Source organism: Anastrepha ludens, chromosome 6 (genome assembly GCF_028408465.1).
Source record: "Anastrepha ludens isolate Willacy chromosome 6, idAnaLude1.1, whole genome shotgun sequence".
Lineage (NCBI taxonomy): Eukaryota > Metazoa > Arthropoda > Insecta > Diptera > Tephritidae > Anastrepha > Anastrepha ludens.
In genome coordinates this window covers 123,803,383-123,819,928 of record NC_071502.1, presented here as the reverse complement: position 1 = coordinate 123,819,928, position 16,546 = coordinate 123,803,383, and the positions used below count along the sequence as shown (strand labels likewise).

General features: G+C 36.8%; 1 protein-coding gene across 1 annotated transcript in view; it reads right to left on the bottom strand.

The window, feature by feature from the left end:
* LOC128867287 (metabotropic glutamate receptor 2) overlaps positions 1–16,546 on the bottom strand; it is a 70,142-nt gene that overhangs the window by 16,916 nt on the left and 36,680 nt on the right. The window contains exons 6-13 of the mRNA XM_054108396.1: positions 11,046–11,188; positions 8,376–8,484; positions 8,009–8,177; positions 7,683–7,789; positions 5,507–5,656; positions 3,725–3,858; positions 2,229–2,419; positions 1,664–1,798 (exon numbers count right to left, since the gene is read on the bottom strand). Coding sequence (XP_053964371.1) covers positions 1,664–1,798; positions 2,229–2,419; positions 3,725–3,858; positions 5,507–5,656; positions 7,683–7,789; positions 8,009–8,177; positions 8,376–8,484; positions 11,046–11,188 — 1,138 coding nt within the window. The remainder of the gene's footprint in view (positions 1–1,663; positions 1,799–2,228; positions 2,420–3,724; positions 3,859–5,506; positions 5,657–7,682; positions 7,790–8,008; positions 8,178–8,375; positions 8,485–11,045; positions 11,189–16,546) is intronic.

Below are 16,546 nucleotides of genomic sequence, written 5' to 3'. Positions count from 1 at the left end.
TTTACAATTGTCGAGTGCCAGTGGATTTGAATATTTTCTCGTCATAGGTTTTTGCTAAATGCCTTTATAAATCAAAGAGCCAAATGGATATTAATGGCGGCTGTTCATAAAAAAAAATATAAATAATAGGACTATGAATAAGTTCGTGCGGTTTTTTTTCGAAATTTGAAACTTTATTGACGTAAAATGGTTACAAATTTAATATTCAAAATATTGTCCATCGCTTACTACTACTTTTTCCCATCTTTCTGGCAATTCACGGATTCCCTTTGTGAAAAATTCGGTCGGTTTTGCCGCAATCCACGAATCGATCCATTTTTTGACTTCATCGTAATTACGGAAGTGCTGGTCAGCCAGGCCATGTTGCATCGATCGGAAGAGATAGTAATCGGATGGCGCAAGGTCTGGACTATACGGCGGGTGGGGTAGGACATCCCATTTGAGCGTTTCTAAGTATGTTTTGACCACTTGTGCAACATGTGGCCGAGCATTGTCATGTTGCAAAATAACTTTGTCGTGTCTATCGGCGTATTGCGGCCGTTTTTCTCGCAGTGCTCGGCTCAAACGCATCAATTGTCGTCGGTAGACATCCCCCGTAATCGTTTCATTCGGTTTCAGTAGCTCATAATACACAACACCCAGCTGGTCCCACCAGATACACAGCATAACCTTCAGGCCATGAATATTCTGCGCCGACGTCGATGTTGAAGCATGGCCAGGGTATCCATACGTTGCCCGACGTTTTGGATTGTCGTAATGGACCCACTTTTCATCGCCAGTCACAATTCGATGCAAAAAACCCTTTCTTTTGTGCCGTTGAAGCAGTTGTTCGCATGCCATAAAACGGCGTTCAACGTCTCTTGGCTTCAATTCATACGGCACCCAATGGCCTACCTTTCGGATCATTCCCATGGCTTTTAAACGTTTGGAAATGGTTGATTGATCAACTCCCAAAGTTTTTGCAACCTCTTCTTGCGTTTGAGCCGGATCTTGATCGAGCAATTCCTCCAATTCGGTATCCATGAACTTTGGCGGCGCACCCTCGCGTTCTTCGTCTTCCAAGCCAAAATCACCACTTTTAAAGCGTGCAAACCACTTCTGGCACGTTCGCTCAGATAGAGCATGCTCACCATAAACTTCCACCAAGATACGATGACTTTCGGCTGCTTTTTTCTTCATATTAAAATAATGAAGAAGAATTCCCCGCAAAAACACATTATTTGGCACGAAATTCGACATTTTCAAGTGTGGTAAAAATATTGTTGTTTACGCTTCAAATAAAAAACTTATACTGACGTTTGTGCCTTACGACAGTAGCTCTCCAATGAATGTTTGGAAATGTGGATCGATGGAATAATAATCAAGTTACGCCATCTGTTGTAAAACCGCACGAACTTATAAATAGACCTATTATTAAAAAAATTACAGGTTGTCTACAGTTTTGCGTGCATAAAGAAAGCAGCGCATGGAGAGCCACCCGCAGCCTGACAAAGCCAAGCCAACCATCACCCCACTTCTCAGTCAAAGTTTTCTTCGCCATGAAAGTTTTAAGAATAATTGCCGCTCTTTATTACTCTAACAATATTTTACGCTTCTTCCTTCCTGCTGGTCTCTTATCTTTATTATATTCAGACTTACTTAATTGCCCTTCATAATAACTCACCGTTGTATGGCGCAAACTATATTTGTTGGCTTTAGAACCAAAGCAAAAGTGACGGCGTAGCACATTAATATTCCAGCGAGTAGAATGTAGCTGAGTTCTCGGCCAGAGGCACGTACGATAGGTGTATCATTGTGGCTGCAGGAGTAACAAAAAGGAAACAAATCTTAATATAAGAAGAATTCAAGATAGAAAGGAAGAATTATATTTAAAAAAATATTTAATAAAGAATAATCCTAGTACTGAAATAGTGAGCGATTTTACGAAGAGGGCGCAATATTTTATTACGTCGCTTGTGGAACCACAGCGTCATTAAATGCCTTGAATTCTTACTGGAGCTCTAATAAACTTTGTTTTATATTCGACTTAGAAAAACCTAGGTAAAATAAATCATACAAATGAAACAAAAAGATTTCTGGTGCTTGTAAAATGTATGTACGCTAATTGGTCAGCAAAAATGAAAAATAAGAGAAACATATGTCGATATGTATGCACGTAAAACGATATGTATGACACCGTACACATACAAGAAAATAAATGTAATCAGCCATTTCAATGGTCAACTTACCGCACAAAAACACCAACAACAAAGAGTGTTACCAAAATGCCGGTGGCACTGAATGCCATCGCACCGATTGCCCAAGCGGATTCGGGTCGCAAGTAAACTTCTGGTATGGCTTGGCAGAATTTTTTGGTTGCATCGGGCAAAGTGCCCAACTTGCAGGTTAGGCACTGAGTTTCATCGATGGGGTGCCGTATCTAGATGAAAAAATAAATAAAATAAAATAGCAAAAATGATTGAATATGCAATAAAAAAGAAGCTAAAGTTAATAGATGTTCGTCTCCATTGGTAGTAAAGCCTATTTCCCATTACCTATTATTTATTGAACAACTTTTTTAGAGAGATAACTTTTTTTTTGTTGAGAGTTACTGGACGAATGAAGAAGAAATGGCAACTTGCTGCATGCTGTATACTTATAGGCGCCGATAATATTAAGCGCTACTCTCATAAGCATAGTGTATTATCCGCTTAATCCGTTTCCTAAATCATCGTTTCCTTACACGATTTTTTTTTGATACTCTCAAAAAATTACTAAAAAACTACAAAAAAATGGTTGGTATACCAAAAACACAAAAAAAAAATGGAGTCACTCTGGTAAATTTTGCCTTAAGTTCGGACTCGACGGCAAAAAATACACCGGAATTTTTTAATTATCGCTCCACCACAAACAAAAGGGATTTTTCCATCAACAAAAAAAGCAAAAATGGAATCACTGCGGCAAATTCGACTTCGGCAAATACTATGAAATTGTTTTAAATACCGCTCCATACCTTTTTATATATCGGACCCGCTCTTTACCATCTAGGAAACCATACTATCCTATCCCATAAATGATTGACTATCTAACTTTTCATTCAGCTGATGCATTTGTTTGAAGCTGAACATTTTGAGCTCTCAACGCTTAAAAACCTTGTGCCTTTCCCAGCTTTAAAACAAAAGTAATGCAGCCTGCGCCTCTCGTGCCGGTGTGTTGTAAGAAAACAAAGAGTATTTCTGTGGGGTTCGGCAGTATTTAAGTACTGAACAAGATTTCTAAACGCATGTATGTGGTAGTAAAAATAATTTGCACAGCCATTACTTTTTGCGTCTATGCAGAATCGCGTTTTACTTCAATTGCGCTCAATGAGTGAATTGAATTCAATTTGCTGCAACATAATTTCTAAATCAAAATCCAATTTTCTAGTTACAGTTGCAGTTGCAGTTGGCTCATACAAGCACACACATGGGGCACATCCAAATACCGTATATGAAAGCGCTGTAGTAAAAGCATTACAGATATAAAACAAGCAAATCAATTACTCTACAAAGCTTTTCAATTTATCTGCGCTACGCAGTGCTTTCCTCGCTCAGCCCCTTCTCCCTCAATATGGCACTACGGTTGCGTCAGCTGACACTCATTCATGGTGAAATGTACTATATGTATGCGAAATGTTAGTATGTTTGTGCAGTATACACGTATGTGTCACTTGCCAAGTGACAACCGTAAATTTGCCTTCACTTACTTGATAGGTTGAACAATTGAAGCAATGCCAACAGCAGCTTTCACCCTCCACATACTTCTTGGCCTGACCACGCTCGCAGGGTAAGCTGCAGACAGATTCAGGTGGCTTTGGATGCAATAGTTTAAATTGGACTTCTGCAAAAGGAAGAGAAATACACATATTATAAGCAACAAAAAGAACTGAAATAAATATAAAAAATGTAAATTTAGTAAGGAACTTAGGAGACAATTGTGTTAAAAAGTGGGTAGATATTCATGTGGAAAACAAGGGCGCCAGGATCCCGCAGTTAAGTTTACAAATGCGGCTGCAATAACGCGTAGGAAGGAATGCAATTCACAAACGGATAACAATAGTGAGCACCTTGACACAGGCAGTTATAAAGAAAGTTGCAAGATATGGAAAGCGATCTCACTAACAAAGGAAATACCACATGATTAGAGGTGGGAAATGATAAAACCATATAAAGAGGACAAAGAATAGAATTTGATATTGTTAAGTCGGTCTATCGTTTTTAAACATTAATGATGTGTAACTGAGTTATGCCATTCTGGAATACATTTGACGACTCCTGCTTTCCGGGCCCAAATAAAACACGCAGCAGAGAAAGCCGCTAAAATGGCATTCCTACTCAGTAGACTGATGGCAAACATAGCGGGATCAACCCAATGCAAACGGGAATTAATGGTGGCTACCACGCTCTCCCTTTTCTTTTATTGAGTTGATCTATGGGCAAATGCGCTAAAGGCCAATCTCCGGTGTCAGCTCCTAGCATCGGTACAATGAACGGCAGTTCTGAGAGTTGTGTCTGCCTACCACACAGTATCAGGGCCAGCGCTATAAACGATTTGACTTACTAGTCTTCGAAAGTAAAAAGTTGTAGGCATTAAAGAACGAAGGGATGGAAGAAAGCGATAGCAAATCTGCAGAGTGCGAAATAAAAGACGAAATGCTAAGGCAAGACCTTTGGAGAAACGAAGCACACGGCAGATGGAGGGCTAAGCTTATAAAAGGCGTCGCTACGTGGTACAGCAGTAACTTCGGAGCAGTGAAAATGGCTGTCAAAATCTATACAAATTACATTTGGGCAAAATTTGTGAGAAAGTCTAAGGTAGAGCAGAGCTGAATAAATCGCATTTCCTAAAATCCGAGTCTCCATTTATTGAAAAAAGTTGAAAGCATACACTCCAGCACCACTAATTTTTCGATTACTTCATGGTTGGGAGGGAAGAGCATTAGATGATCATTTTCAAGAAAATTTCAGCTAAGTTCATCTTCATATGGAGTCCCAGAACCATAGGTGAATACTTAAAAAAATTTGAAAATAAAAATTATAATTCCTAAAAGAAAATGAATTGCCAGGGTTCTGCACTTTAAAAACGGCTTCCTCTATGACTCACTTAGTGTAAAGAATTTTTAAATTTACGAAAGTAAAAAAAAAAATAATCTAGGCTCCAAATATATGAGGAGTTAGATTTTGGGCACCTACTGTACGTTTGCATTATTTAACAATACAAACAAATGTATGTGAAGAAGAGGAACAAACTGATTAAGGCTCAGCAGCAGATTGACTTCCATACCACTATTATACTTATATATTTACATATTATATATAGTATTATACGTATTTTATTGCAGTTTGTAAGGTGAGTATGGCAATTTCAAATTAAATGAAAAAAAGTATTATATTTCAAATAAATTAAAACTTTTTCTGGTGCTTACAAAAGTTTTTATTTGCAGGACAAAAATTGTTAATTTTTTTAACACAAGCACACACACACGTACCTGTCATATTCAGACGCAGCTCGCCTTCATAGTATTCACCCACTTTTATCCAATGGTATAAGCCCGCCGCCGATTGTTTGAAATGAATAATGTTGTAGCGTGCAGGACCGTCACCATTGGCGTCGAAGCGAAAATGATCCCCGCTGAGTCCTGTAAAGAAATTAGTTGGAAATTTATTGGGAAGAAGCCAAATTTATTTCAGGTTTCTTTTTCACCATATTGCAAAACAATTCGTGGAACAGTGGTGGCTGAAGTGGTAGCTACATATTTTAGAGGCTCATACCTCGTGGTTATTAGACTTAGTGTGGCATCCGAGTGCATATTTTAATCACTGTTGCGGTTTTTTGCCATTTTTTGCTTATTCAGTTATTCTTTGATTGTTATCAGTTCGCTTTTGCTAATATTATTTTGAAAAATATGCGTCAAAGCACGACAACATTTGTGCTGGTGTATCATTTCCATAACGAAATTTCAACAATTTTTGTGTGTTTTTGATTAAGGAATCAATCAAACTTGTAATCTATTCGATCTGATTGCTTTACTTATGCGGGTTTCACATATGTATGTATGTGCATTAGGGTGTATACCTCTTTAAACAAAAAAATCAGTATTGTATTTACGCCAAAATATTTCGGAAAAATATTAAAATTTATGACACCCAAAAATTTCATTATTTTGACTCCGTTGACAAAGTTGTTATACATTTTTATAGATTTTTTATGACAGTCGCTGATTTTTAGAAGAAAATATTTTAAAAGCTAATACTATTAATAAAAACTGTATTTTTGCAGGTACTTTCAAATTGGTCCTGCTTGCCTAAATTTAAATACTTTTCCGCAATATTTGGTAGAAGTCTTAAAACGTAATATTTTTTATAATTCCGTCAAGAAAAAAGCAAAATGTATTAATAGCGCACCCTAATATACATACATACACTCAGTTTAGAAATACACGCGCAAACAGTTATAAAATTACCAGCACCGCCCTTATACTGGTTTAAAAGCATTGCCAAAGTTTTGACGGCAATTTTTCATTCTCCGTTACGCACTGGCTGTGCTCTTTTCCTTGGCGTACATAATTCGCAACCCTCTCTTCATATGTATTTTAACACTTAATGCGCCTATTTATTTTCATCACTGCAAATTTTCTTTATCAGCAACCGCGCCATGCACAACCGGCAATCAGCTGGAAGCCATCAGAAAAAGGCAAGCACAAAGCCATGCGTCAAAAAAAAAAAAAAAATATGCGAAAACAAAGCAAATCTAATCAAAACACACCAACACTTTGGCTTTTTGCGCGATTTTCATTATTCAGTGCTTGTTTTTGTTACTTTTCAGCTTCATCGCAATACATTTTATCTTAGCTTATGCAGCGGTCTAATGCTTTTGGACCCTTTCCAAGCGGATAAGCAATACTGCTTTATGCATTTTCTTGCTCTCTTTTTTCTGATTATAAAATAATTTATTGAGTTTCATTTTCAATACAATGAGAGTTAACAGTGGCTGCAGGGGCAGTGTTGGTGGTTCTCATGACGCTGGAAGTTTAGTGGCTACCTCCTATGCGCGCCGCGCTGTGTACGTCAAATTGCGTCACTGAGTGGAGTACAGAGTAAAAAGTGAGCGAAGCAACAAAGCCAATTTTACACTTGAATGCTTCGACGTGACAATGACAATATGAAAGCTCAGCACAATCATCAGTGAAAGCAGCAACAGCTGTTTCCACCACCTTGAATTGCGCCACATTACGCGCTCACCACTGAAACCCAACCATCAGCCAACTTACATTAGCAGAGCTAAAACGGCAAACTGAAAACTTCACAGTGGCCTTAGCGTGCGCACACTTAAATACACATACGGTTGGCATGTGTGTGTTGGGGCAAATTGTTTTTGCTATGTCATAAACATGTTGAGGTCCCTACGGTAATATCAAAGGTAGAGCCTATTCTCGTTCCACAAAATACGTAGCAGGCTGGACCTACAGTTCGATGGCGCTTCCGCATGGTTAACGGTTTTTAAAGATATGCTTTCTTAATGGCAGAAAAGCGCTCGAAGGCTTGCTGATGAGGGGGCGCTAATAGAAAATACGTTTTCTAAATGCTTTTTTGTTAATTCATGCTTACAGCGGGTACCGAAATCGTGACCAGCGCAACAGCTACGGCGAGTTTCCTGTTACTTACCCTGAAATTGCACTTTGCGCAAGTATTTAAGTAAATCAGCGCCTTTTGTTGGTTTCATGGCATCACAAAGCGAAGGTTGACCGCCACATAGATCACGATGCATATCACTGGAAGGATGCGAAAAGGAATATAATAAATGAATTCGTTTGAAACGAGCAAGCCAAGTTTTCAAAGCACTCATACAAATGTTAGTAATAAATCAGATTTCGTAAAAGTTGCATATAAATACAAGAAGAAAAAAATCACTGCAACATTTATCTTACACACACTTTGCCACTTTTCCCATGTGTTACAACTTCCGCTCTCTTCCAACCGTTTCTGCTTACCGTAATGCATATGCAAATGCCATTACTGCATCGCTTACAAACTGCAATTGGTCCTCAAAGTCCGTATCTTTCGACAATCGCTCCTTGGTGGTACATGTGCGATTGTAGTTATTGTAAGGTGTGCTTAAGCTACCCGGATAACGACATTGGAAGTGGTCTTCCCAGAATTCTGCAAGAAAAAGTAAGTGCACGTGAATCAAGCCGCTAATGGCAGTTTGATGACTGAAATTTTCGGTCTGAGTCTAAAGGTTTATTATTTGGATATTATTTGGTAATAATTTATAGGTGAAAGTGTCGCCTATGAAATTTTAGTGCACTGTATCTATACGTATGTAAAAAATTATACGTGACCACACGTGACACTCACCGACAAACCACGGATTGCGTTGGTTGTTCTCCACAGTCAAGTTGCGAAAGTATTCTTCGAAGCCTTTTACAGGATTTGCTTGCGGCTGCACGGACAAGGTGCCCTCAACCTGTGTAGAAGTAGATGCATGAGTTTTGTATATTTATTTCATGTAGATAAAAAATGCTTTATTTCTTTAACTTTATTCCAACGTTTTTGTTTTATTTCTTTATTAACATTTAATTGGTATTTTTGCCTTGCATTGGCAAAATAATGAATTGCTTCACTGTTTTTTAACTTTTTTACTTCGATTTTAAATTCAATCCCCATTTTAATACACAATTAATATCAATTATCTTGTAATCAATTACATTACTTTGGCATGTAAATAAATCCCACATGTCTGTAAAGTGTCATTTGATGCGTCGCATTTGAAAGCTGATACCAGTGCCGTAGAGTTCTGTTTGTCCACAATTTGACATAATTTATGATGTTATCCTTGATATATCATTTTTAATCATAATAAAAGTATTTATGTAAATGTTCTATGAACCAGGCAGGCATGACACAGAAGATAAAGGAGTGGCCTTTGGTAGGTTATGTGAAAATGGCGAGACCGCGGGAAAGTGAAAATTTATGTACCTAGTTAGCTAATAGGAAGGTTTGAAAGAAAAGTGCATATATATTGAAATTTAACTCAAGGGGTTAGGCCACAGTTTCGGCAGAAAAGATAACATGTTTTTTTGAGCTCGCGAGACAATCAAGAAAGCGAAAGCTGCATAGCTTCGCTTCGATTAAGGCTTTTCTGAAGGCACGCGGTATAGTGTTGTGAAAAAATTATGAAGATTCGCCTTAATTTTTTCTCTAATTCTTAATACAGAATGCCAGCGGTCTCAGTAATAAATTCATCTCATTTCTTCATACAATTTTTTATACATAAATATGAATGGTAAAAGATTTATTTTACTTTTTACAAAACTACCCAATATTTAATATTATACGGCTGCAACCTATTTCACAATTCCGCTTTCCGAAGCGGAACTAAAGCCTGCACTAAGTTGCAGCGAATGGGTTGATGCGTGACTACCACTCGGAATTCACAGAGAAAACGTCGGTTCGAATCTCGGTGAAAACACCAAAATTAAGAAAAACATTTTTCGAATAGCGGTCACCCCTCCGCAGGCAATGGCAAACCTCCCAGTGTATTTCTGCCATGAAAAAGCTCCTCATAAAAATATCTGCCGTTCGGAGTCGGCTTGAAACTGTAGGTCCCTCCATTTGTGGAACAACATCAACACGCACACCACAAATAGGAGGAGGAGCTCGGCCAAACACCCAAAAAAGGGTGTACGTGCCAATTATATATATCTATATATAAGTTGCAGCGAAAGTGGATAAAAAGGTCGAAATTTTGTTGAATTTGCCGAAATTTTAGAAATTTTAAACAAAGTTTGAAACTTTGGTTCATATGGTTTTTGTTATAGTATAAACCATATTTTTATAAAAAATAATTTGAAATGTAAAGTAAATTTTTTTCTCTCTGAGTGTTTAGTTCTTAAGGTACTGGAGCACCCTTAAGGCAAAACAATATTACCACTATATGATATTTTTGTGAATTTCTAGAATTTCCGATTAAGTCATTTTTCTGGCTTAAACAAAAACTTAATATCGGGTGGCTCCTATTAAATTTTTGAAAATATTTAGCTGCCGATATTGTTAGGGTGGAGCAGCTACAGGAGCTATTCCTATATCAACGTAAAACTTTAAACATGTTGGATCGGGAAATTACTTGCTACAAAATGCTATTTCTTGTCTCAGACGAAACGCTTTGATTACCGTCTGAAAGCGCCACACATTTTTTATAGATAAGTCTAACGTTTTCATTTTTAATATTTATTTATTATTTTAAGAAGGATTCGTATATGAAAAGCTATATGAGATTTTCAATTATGATTCAAAATTATGACATTTTTATTACAAAGATTTTAATTATTATTTTCAATAAGTTCAGCTCAATAGCGTAGTAAAAAAAAAATAAACAAAGTGCATAAATTTATTTATTGCCTTCAGAATTTATGGTCATGCGCTAGAAAAGCTTGGCAAATTCAATGCCAGCTCTAGAATCTATAAGCTCGCTTACAGCTCCCTCTACCTTGCACTCCTTTTGGCTACACTCCTTTTTGTGTTTAGCTATCTTCTTATAATTGTGTACATATGCACATATTTTGCACCCAAATTATAATTTCCAGCTCACTTACACGCTACCGCCCACCGACACAGCCTAAGTGAATTCATTAATCAATTGGGCCACCATTCACGCTCATATTTTTAGGTACAGACTCGCTACATTTGCTGCTTTACATAAGAGCAACAGAGAACCTTATACAATTAAATACAAATATCACTCATTTATGCGCCCATGAGCATGCAATGCGGGCACATAGCGAATATGGAAATTGTGAATTTTTGTATTGTTGAATTGTTTGTTTTTCTAATGGCACACAGTGTAGCCACAATTTGCATTTATGCTTACCCCGCGGTACCTTTGGTTAAATACCATCATAAGTGGTCACTTCCGAAGCACACATACATGCATGAAAACATACACACACACGCACTGCTCAGTATGGTCTACAGTACACAATTCATGATTTTATGCTTTCATTCCGCATTCGCCATGCAATTACTCACCTCCGGTTCATTGCCGTCAGAGACCAGATTGCGCGCACTCCAACCATCCGAACCGATCCATGAAAAAGCGCCAGTCGCATTATTGCGCCGCACAGCACGCATCACCTCACGCACTTCCTGATCTGAACCGAATATAATGGCGCCTGGAAAAAGTAAAAAAGGGCGAAAAACAATATGAGTAAGGAGGAAATGGAAAATAGAATACTTATACATGCAGTAGGTGTTTATTAATTGGTTTCATTGAGGCAGAAAATAATGCTAAATGACTAATGTTCTAAAAATTTGTTTATTTTTATTAATAAAACAAATTTTAATCAATGGTGGGACAGTTGGGGCTGAAAGCCAAGTGTTTTTCTTTACAATGTTTTCTTCCTTTTCCATGCAAACTTTTACTTTTTAAGCGGTTGTGTGCATATTTTATGAATAAATAAATTTAACTAATATAATAATTTTAAGGACGCCATAGGGACAGAAGTGGAAGTGAAATGGGAATAGACGTACTTTCTACCTTTTTGTGGGGCTCTACTAATCAAACTCAGTGCCAGTGAATATTTTTATTTGTTTAGTTTTATTATTTTATTTTATCTTTGAATTATTGCCGCAGAATATATATCCACCTGAGAGACTTTGGTTAAGTTCATCGGCTGTTTTTATTGTATTTAATAGCCTTAGATTTTAATTCATATTTTTGAAGTGTCAGAGTTTGGCTAAACATGAATCCGAGTGTGCGGAGATGGAGTATATTCAGAATGAAATCTTTATGCGGGCCTTCAAATTTGCATTTATTCATTTCTGAGCATAGAAGTTCAACCTATTAATCCCATTTTAGTTATTGTATACAACTCCCTTCTTTCTGTACGCAATATCCATTTTAAATTAAGAAAATCACATTTTTCTATAGGAAGGTAGATAGGTTGGTTAGATGGCAATAGTACTCCAGGTACACTACAAGTAGCACTTACGTGCCATTTTGATACCATAATGTGGACCACTATCTGTGCAAAGAAAAGTTTTGGGAAGAGAAAACCTTCCACAGCCATCCAGTGCTGTTGATGTAGTGGAGGAGAGAAAAGGGATCTAGGCTGGAGAATTTCTTTAAGCCATCCCCAAAGGGCACGCTAAGGAATCTCAAGCGCCTAGCCGCCAAAGCTTCTGCAATAGGGGTTGGGGGGTGGTCGCAATATTAATGAAAATAGGGTTCAAATTCATTTCACGTCCCCCCTATTCTCCAGACTTGAATTTCTCGGACCCTTCGGAATACTATTTGCTCCCTAATTTGAAGAAAAGGCTGGAGGAACAAATATTTTTTTCAAACGAGCAGGCGACCAGCGTTGGCCTGGTCTACTAATTATATAAAAATTAAAAAAAAAAAACGGTGAACAGGCCAAACTATGTGAAGCAAAAAAAAGAACAAAATGAATATCAAAAAGGAATTCAAGTATTTTTTAAGCCACAAACTACATGCGAACTATTCATAGAGTTGAATCCAACTACAGTTGGCAGCAACAACAAAAGCATGCACGCATTTGACTTCTTTTTATGGCTATGTTATAAAGGTTATTTTTCCGACAGCCTGTTGCTGTTTTCTGTTTGAAATTCACAAATGGCTATGACGGGATCCGCTAAAGGTTTCGTATTTAAAGGCACATTTACGCTTGGTTACATTCTGCTGTGCTAAAAATGCTAAGATATTCGAGTACTTACGAAGCGTTAAATTTGGCCAACCAAGAACAGAAAATTTCTAATGTTATATTCGTGTGAAATCTGAAAGCGCGCAAGGAAAATTTTCCTTTATCCTTTGCAGTTGAACAAGGCGACTTTTGGGCTTGAAGCTAAGGCAGCTAGAAAGTAGGTTAAATATATTATGCATGAAATGCAAAAGTAGTGAAAGTATACGTGAGCGTAGGCCACTCGGAAAGAGGTGTTGATGGCACATGAAAAGTGTGTGACACATGGGCTTGATGGCTATCAGCTTTGGTTTTTGGTGCATAGTGTGGCCTACTTTTCATCCCTTTGAAACAACAAATGGCTCTGCAAAGTTAGGAAAATTAAGTGAGTGTGTGAAATATTGAAATAAAAGCAGTAGATTTATTGCATTTAAAACATTTTCCTAAATCGCTTGCTAACTTGCTACTTTAGCAGGCATAGTGTGAGAGCTAAGTGCACATTTTGCGTATGGAAAACTTTCTAAGTTTTTTGGGTGATTTAAAAATAAGTTCATGTGAAAACTTTTAAGAAATTTGTGTTATCACTCTTTTTTAGTTGTATTTTTTGTATGTAGTAAAACGAAAAACTCAACTTTACTCCTCATTATTTCACTTTACTGCAGTTTGAGTAAGAAAATAAAAAAAAATTTCACTCGCCGTCCATCAATACATTATGTGCAGGCGGTATACTTGTATTTTACACTGCACATTTGCTGTTGCGCACACCTCGCGAAATAACGTAATTATTATCAATCACACGTGCCAGTAAATCTTCATTAAACTTTCAACATTTTGCGTCAGTCACTTTTTGGTTTGATGCCTGTCCGACAAGCCAAATGATACAAAAAAAGGTAGAGTGTGTAAGTGATGGAATGCAGCCAATGGAAAAGGGCAGCACGAGAATAAAATTTAGAATAAATAAAAAGGGGAAAATTTAAAACATACATCAACATCAAGCGGCAAAAAGTCAACGTGGTAAGCTACATATGTAAGTATGGAAAGGTTGAGATTAAGAAACATGTATAGAGAATACGTAAAAACGAAAGAGTAAAGGGGCAAAACGAAAACAAAGCATAAGTGTGCATCATAAACCCTGTAAGCAAACGTGCACATGAAAAACTACCTCCCGACTATTCACTATGAGTCACGGACATAACTAGTCAGGCATTGTCCTTTTTGCAGTAAATTCAAATAAATCAATTTTTTCGTTTTAGTCATTGGTGTAATCTCCGCCGTTGGCAACAAACTTTTGCTATCTAGTGTATAAATTTTCAATGCCGGAGTGACAAAAATCAATTGGTTTTTCAGTGAAATATCTGGAGATGGCATTTTTCTTATCAACCAAATTTTCTTATTTTTTGTTTGTTAAGAAATTTCGAAGGGAACGAAATAAATGGAAATCCAATGGCGCTATGTCGGATGAGTATGATGGGTGGGGCAGTATCTTCCAGTCCAATCCATTAATATTTTTCAGCGTTTCTCTTGCGCAGTGCGGTCTGCATTAATGTGTTGCAAAATATTGCCTCTTCTATTGATAATCGCTGGAAACTTTTCAATTAGTGCCAGGTTTACTCGATCTAATTGTACACAATAAAGGTCTGCAGCTTCTCCACGTTTAAGCACTTCAAATCGACTATTCTTGAATATCCAAGCAAACACTTTTACTTTTTCGAATGTAAAACTGGCTTAGTAGTCCTTCGTGACAGTTCATGCGGAGAGAGACAATGACTTTAGCTTTCTGGTTTATCATGCAGGAGCAATTTTTCATCTACAGTCATCAAGCAGTCAAGAAACCGTTCTGTATTGTACCGATAAAGCATTAAGTTGCATGTATTATTTATTATTATTATTATTATTAATTGTTCGACTTTTACATTTCATTACATTTCATTTTTAATCATTAACATTAGAACGTACGACAGTGACACTAGGTCGTTTGTCGGAAGAAAAAAGAAAAAAAAAATCTTACATTTTACATATGTTACTATGGTACTATATATTGAATTCGCTTAAAATTAATTTTCTATATTCTATAGCAATAGTGATGAACTTAAATAAATTATTATATCCAGAAGGGTCAACACCATTTCAAATGTCTATGATTTCATCTCGGTTTAAACTAAATTTTCCAAAAAATCTTTGACGAATTCTTTTAAGTATCGGGCATTTTCCTAAAAAATGTGTGTTGTCTTCTAATTCATTTAAGTTACATAAAGTGCAATTTAAATCCCTTTGGCTTCCCAAGTATATTAAATCACATCTGGCTTTCATAATCCACATAATTTTATAGATTCTAGTATTATCGTTTAAATAGCTTCTGGCGTTGTTATGGTCTAATTCCTTATATAATCGGGTGCTTTGGTGTGCCCTTTCCCATAAAGTTCGAATATTCGAATCATGAAGATTTTCTATTATTAAGTTGCATGTCGTGGATCGGTTAGCTCTGTTTGCTACAGACAGATTATGTGGAATCCAAACACCTGTTCTGTTTGTTTTATTTATTTCTTGCAAATGTTCTTGGATGGTCGGCCAAGGTCGGTTAAGTGTATTTGACAGCTCCTCGATTGTCTGACACGCATTTGCTTTGACTTCCGTCCTTAATACGTCATCGTCTAAAGTTATTGGTCTTTCTGAGCATTTATGAAGATCTAAGCCACTTGGGTAATCATCGGAAATGCTTTTGGCAGCAACTCTTGAATTACTAACTTTCTGAAACTCCAAAATAATGCAATGGCGGATATGAAACTCTTCTATTTAGTATTTCACTGGCCATTTCAATCAAAATGACGAAAATGAAAAAGTTTAAGGCTTAAGTTTATACAGCTAAACAAGTCACGTTAACTTTGAAGTGTCTCTGGCACTACTCTCAATTACGCAATGAAGTCATAAACGGTGAAGAAGCATTGGCATACATAATTGAATATGTCTGTACTCGTTTACAAGACATCTAAATAAAAGTAAATTAATTAATTAACTGGTCATTTTCGGACTAGTTCGATTTCAGTAAGGAAACTCTAGTTGTAAACTAGTAGTTTTTTAGACTAGTTTTGTATTCCTCTACCGAGCTGTGTTTGGTTAACATAATCAGACATAAAAAACGAGTAAGCTCGAGCAACCTTTTGCCGGCTAAAGCTTCACTGCAACCTACAACGACAACGTAAGCATTTCAAATTACTTGAAAGTGGAGGCAGCAAATTAAGAGCGAGTGAGGAAAGGAATAATAAATGAGGACAAATAGATTATAATAAAAATAAAATCCATTTTCATTCACCGCCTTAGACTAATGACCATAACGAGACGTAATGGTTGTAGTAATGGAAAATTGGTACTGATCCGTATTGATTATTAAAACCATTATGGCGCCTGGAAAATACAAATTAGGTTTTTACTAGAATCGAGTGAATTTAAATGCAGCTAACGAAAATGAGTGTTTTTTAATACCTCTTTTGAATGGTTTTGGAAATTGTATTTTCTTTCTCAGTATACATACAAACAGATATATATTTCAATTAGAAGTCAATCACTTCGGATATTAAAGATTAAGGTGTCTGCTTGTATTTACACATGTGTCTATGTTGATGGTGTTACTTAGATATATGCTTATATACTAATGCCTATGAGTTTTGAAAAAGCATCAACTCAAAATACATAAATGAAATATTAGATAACAATATGCGTTTCAGACACTTTTTTTTGCTAAATGATGTGCGGAGTTTTGCGCCTTCAACCGAGCCTACGATATGCGGCAAAGCACGCGCGAAATGATGCTACTCGGGCACACTAACGAGGCATTTC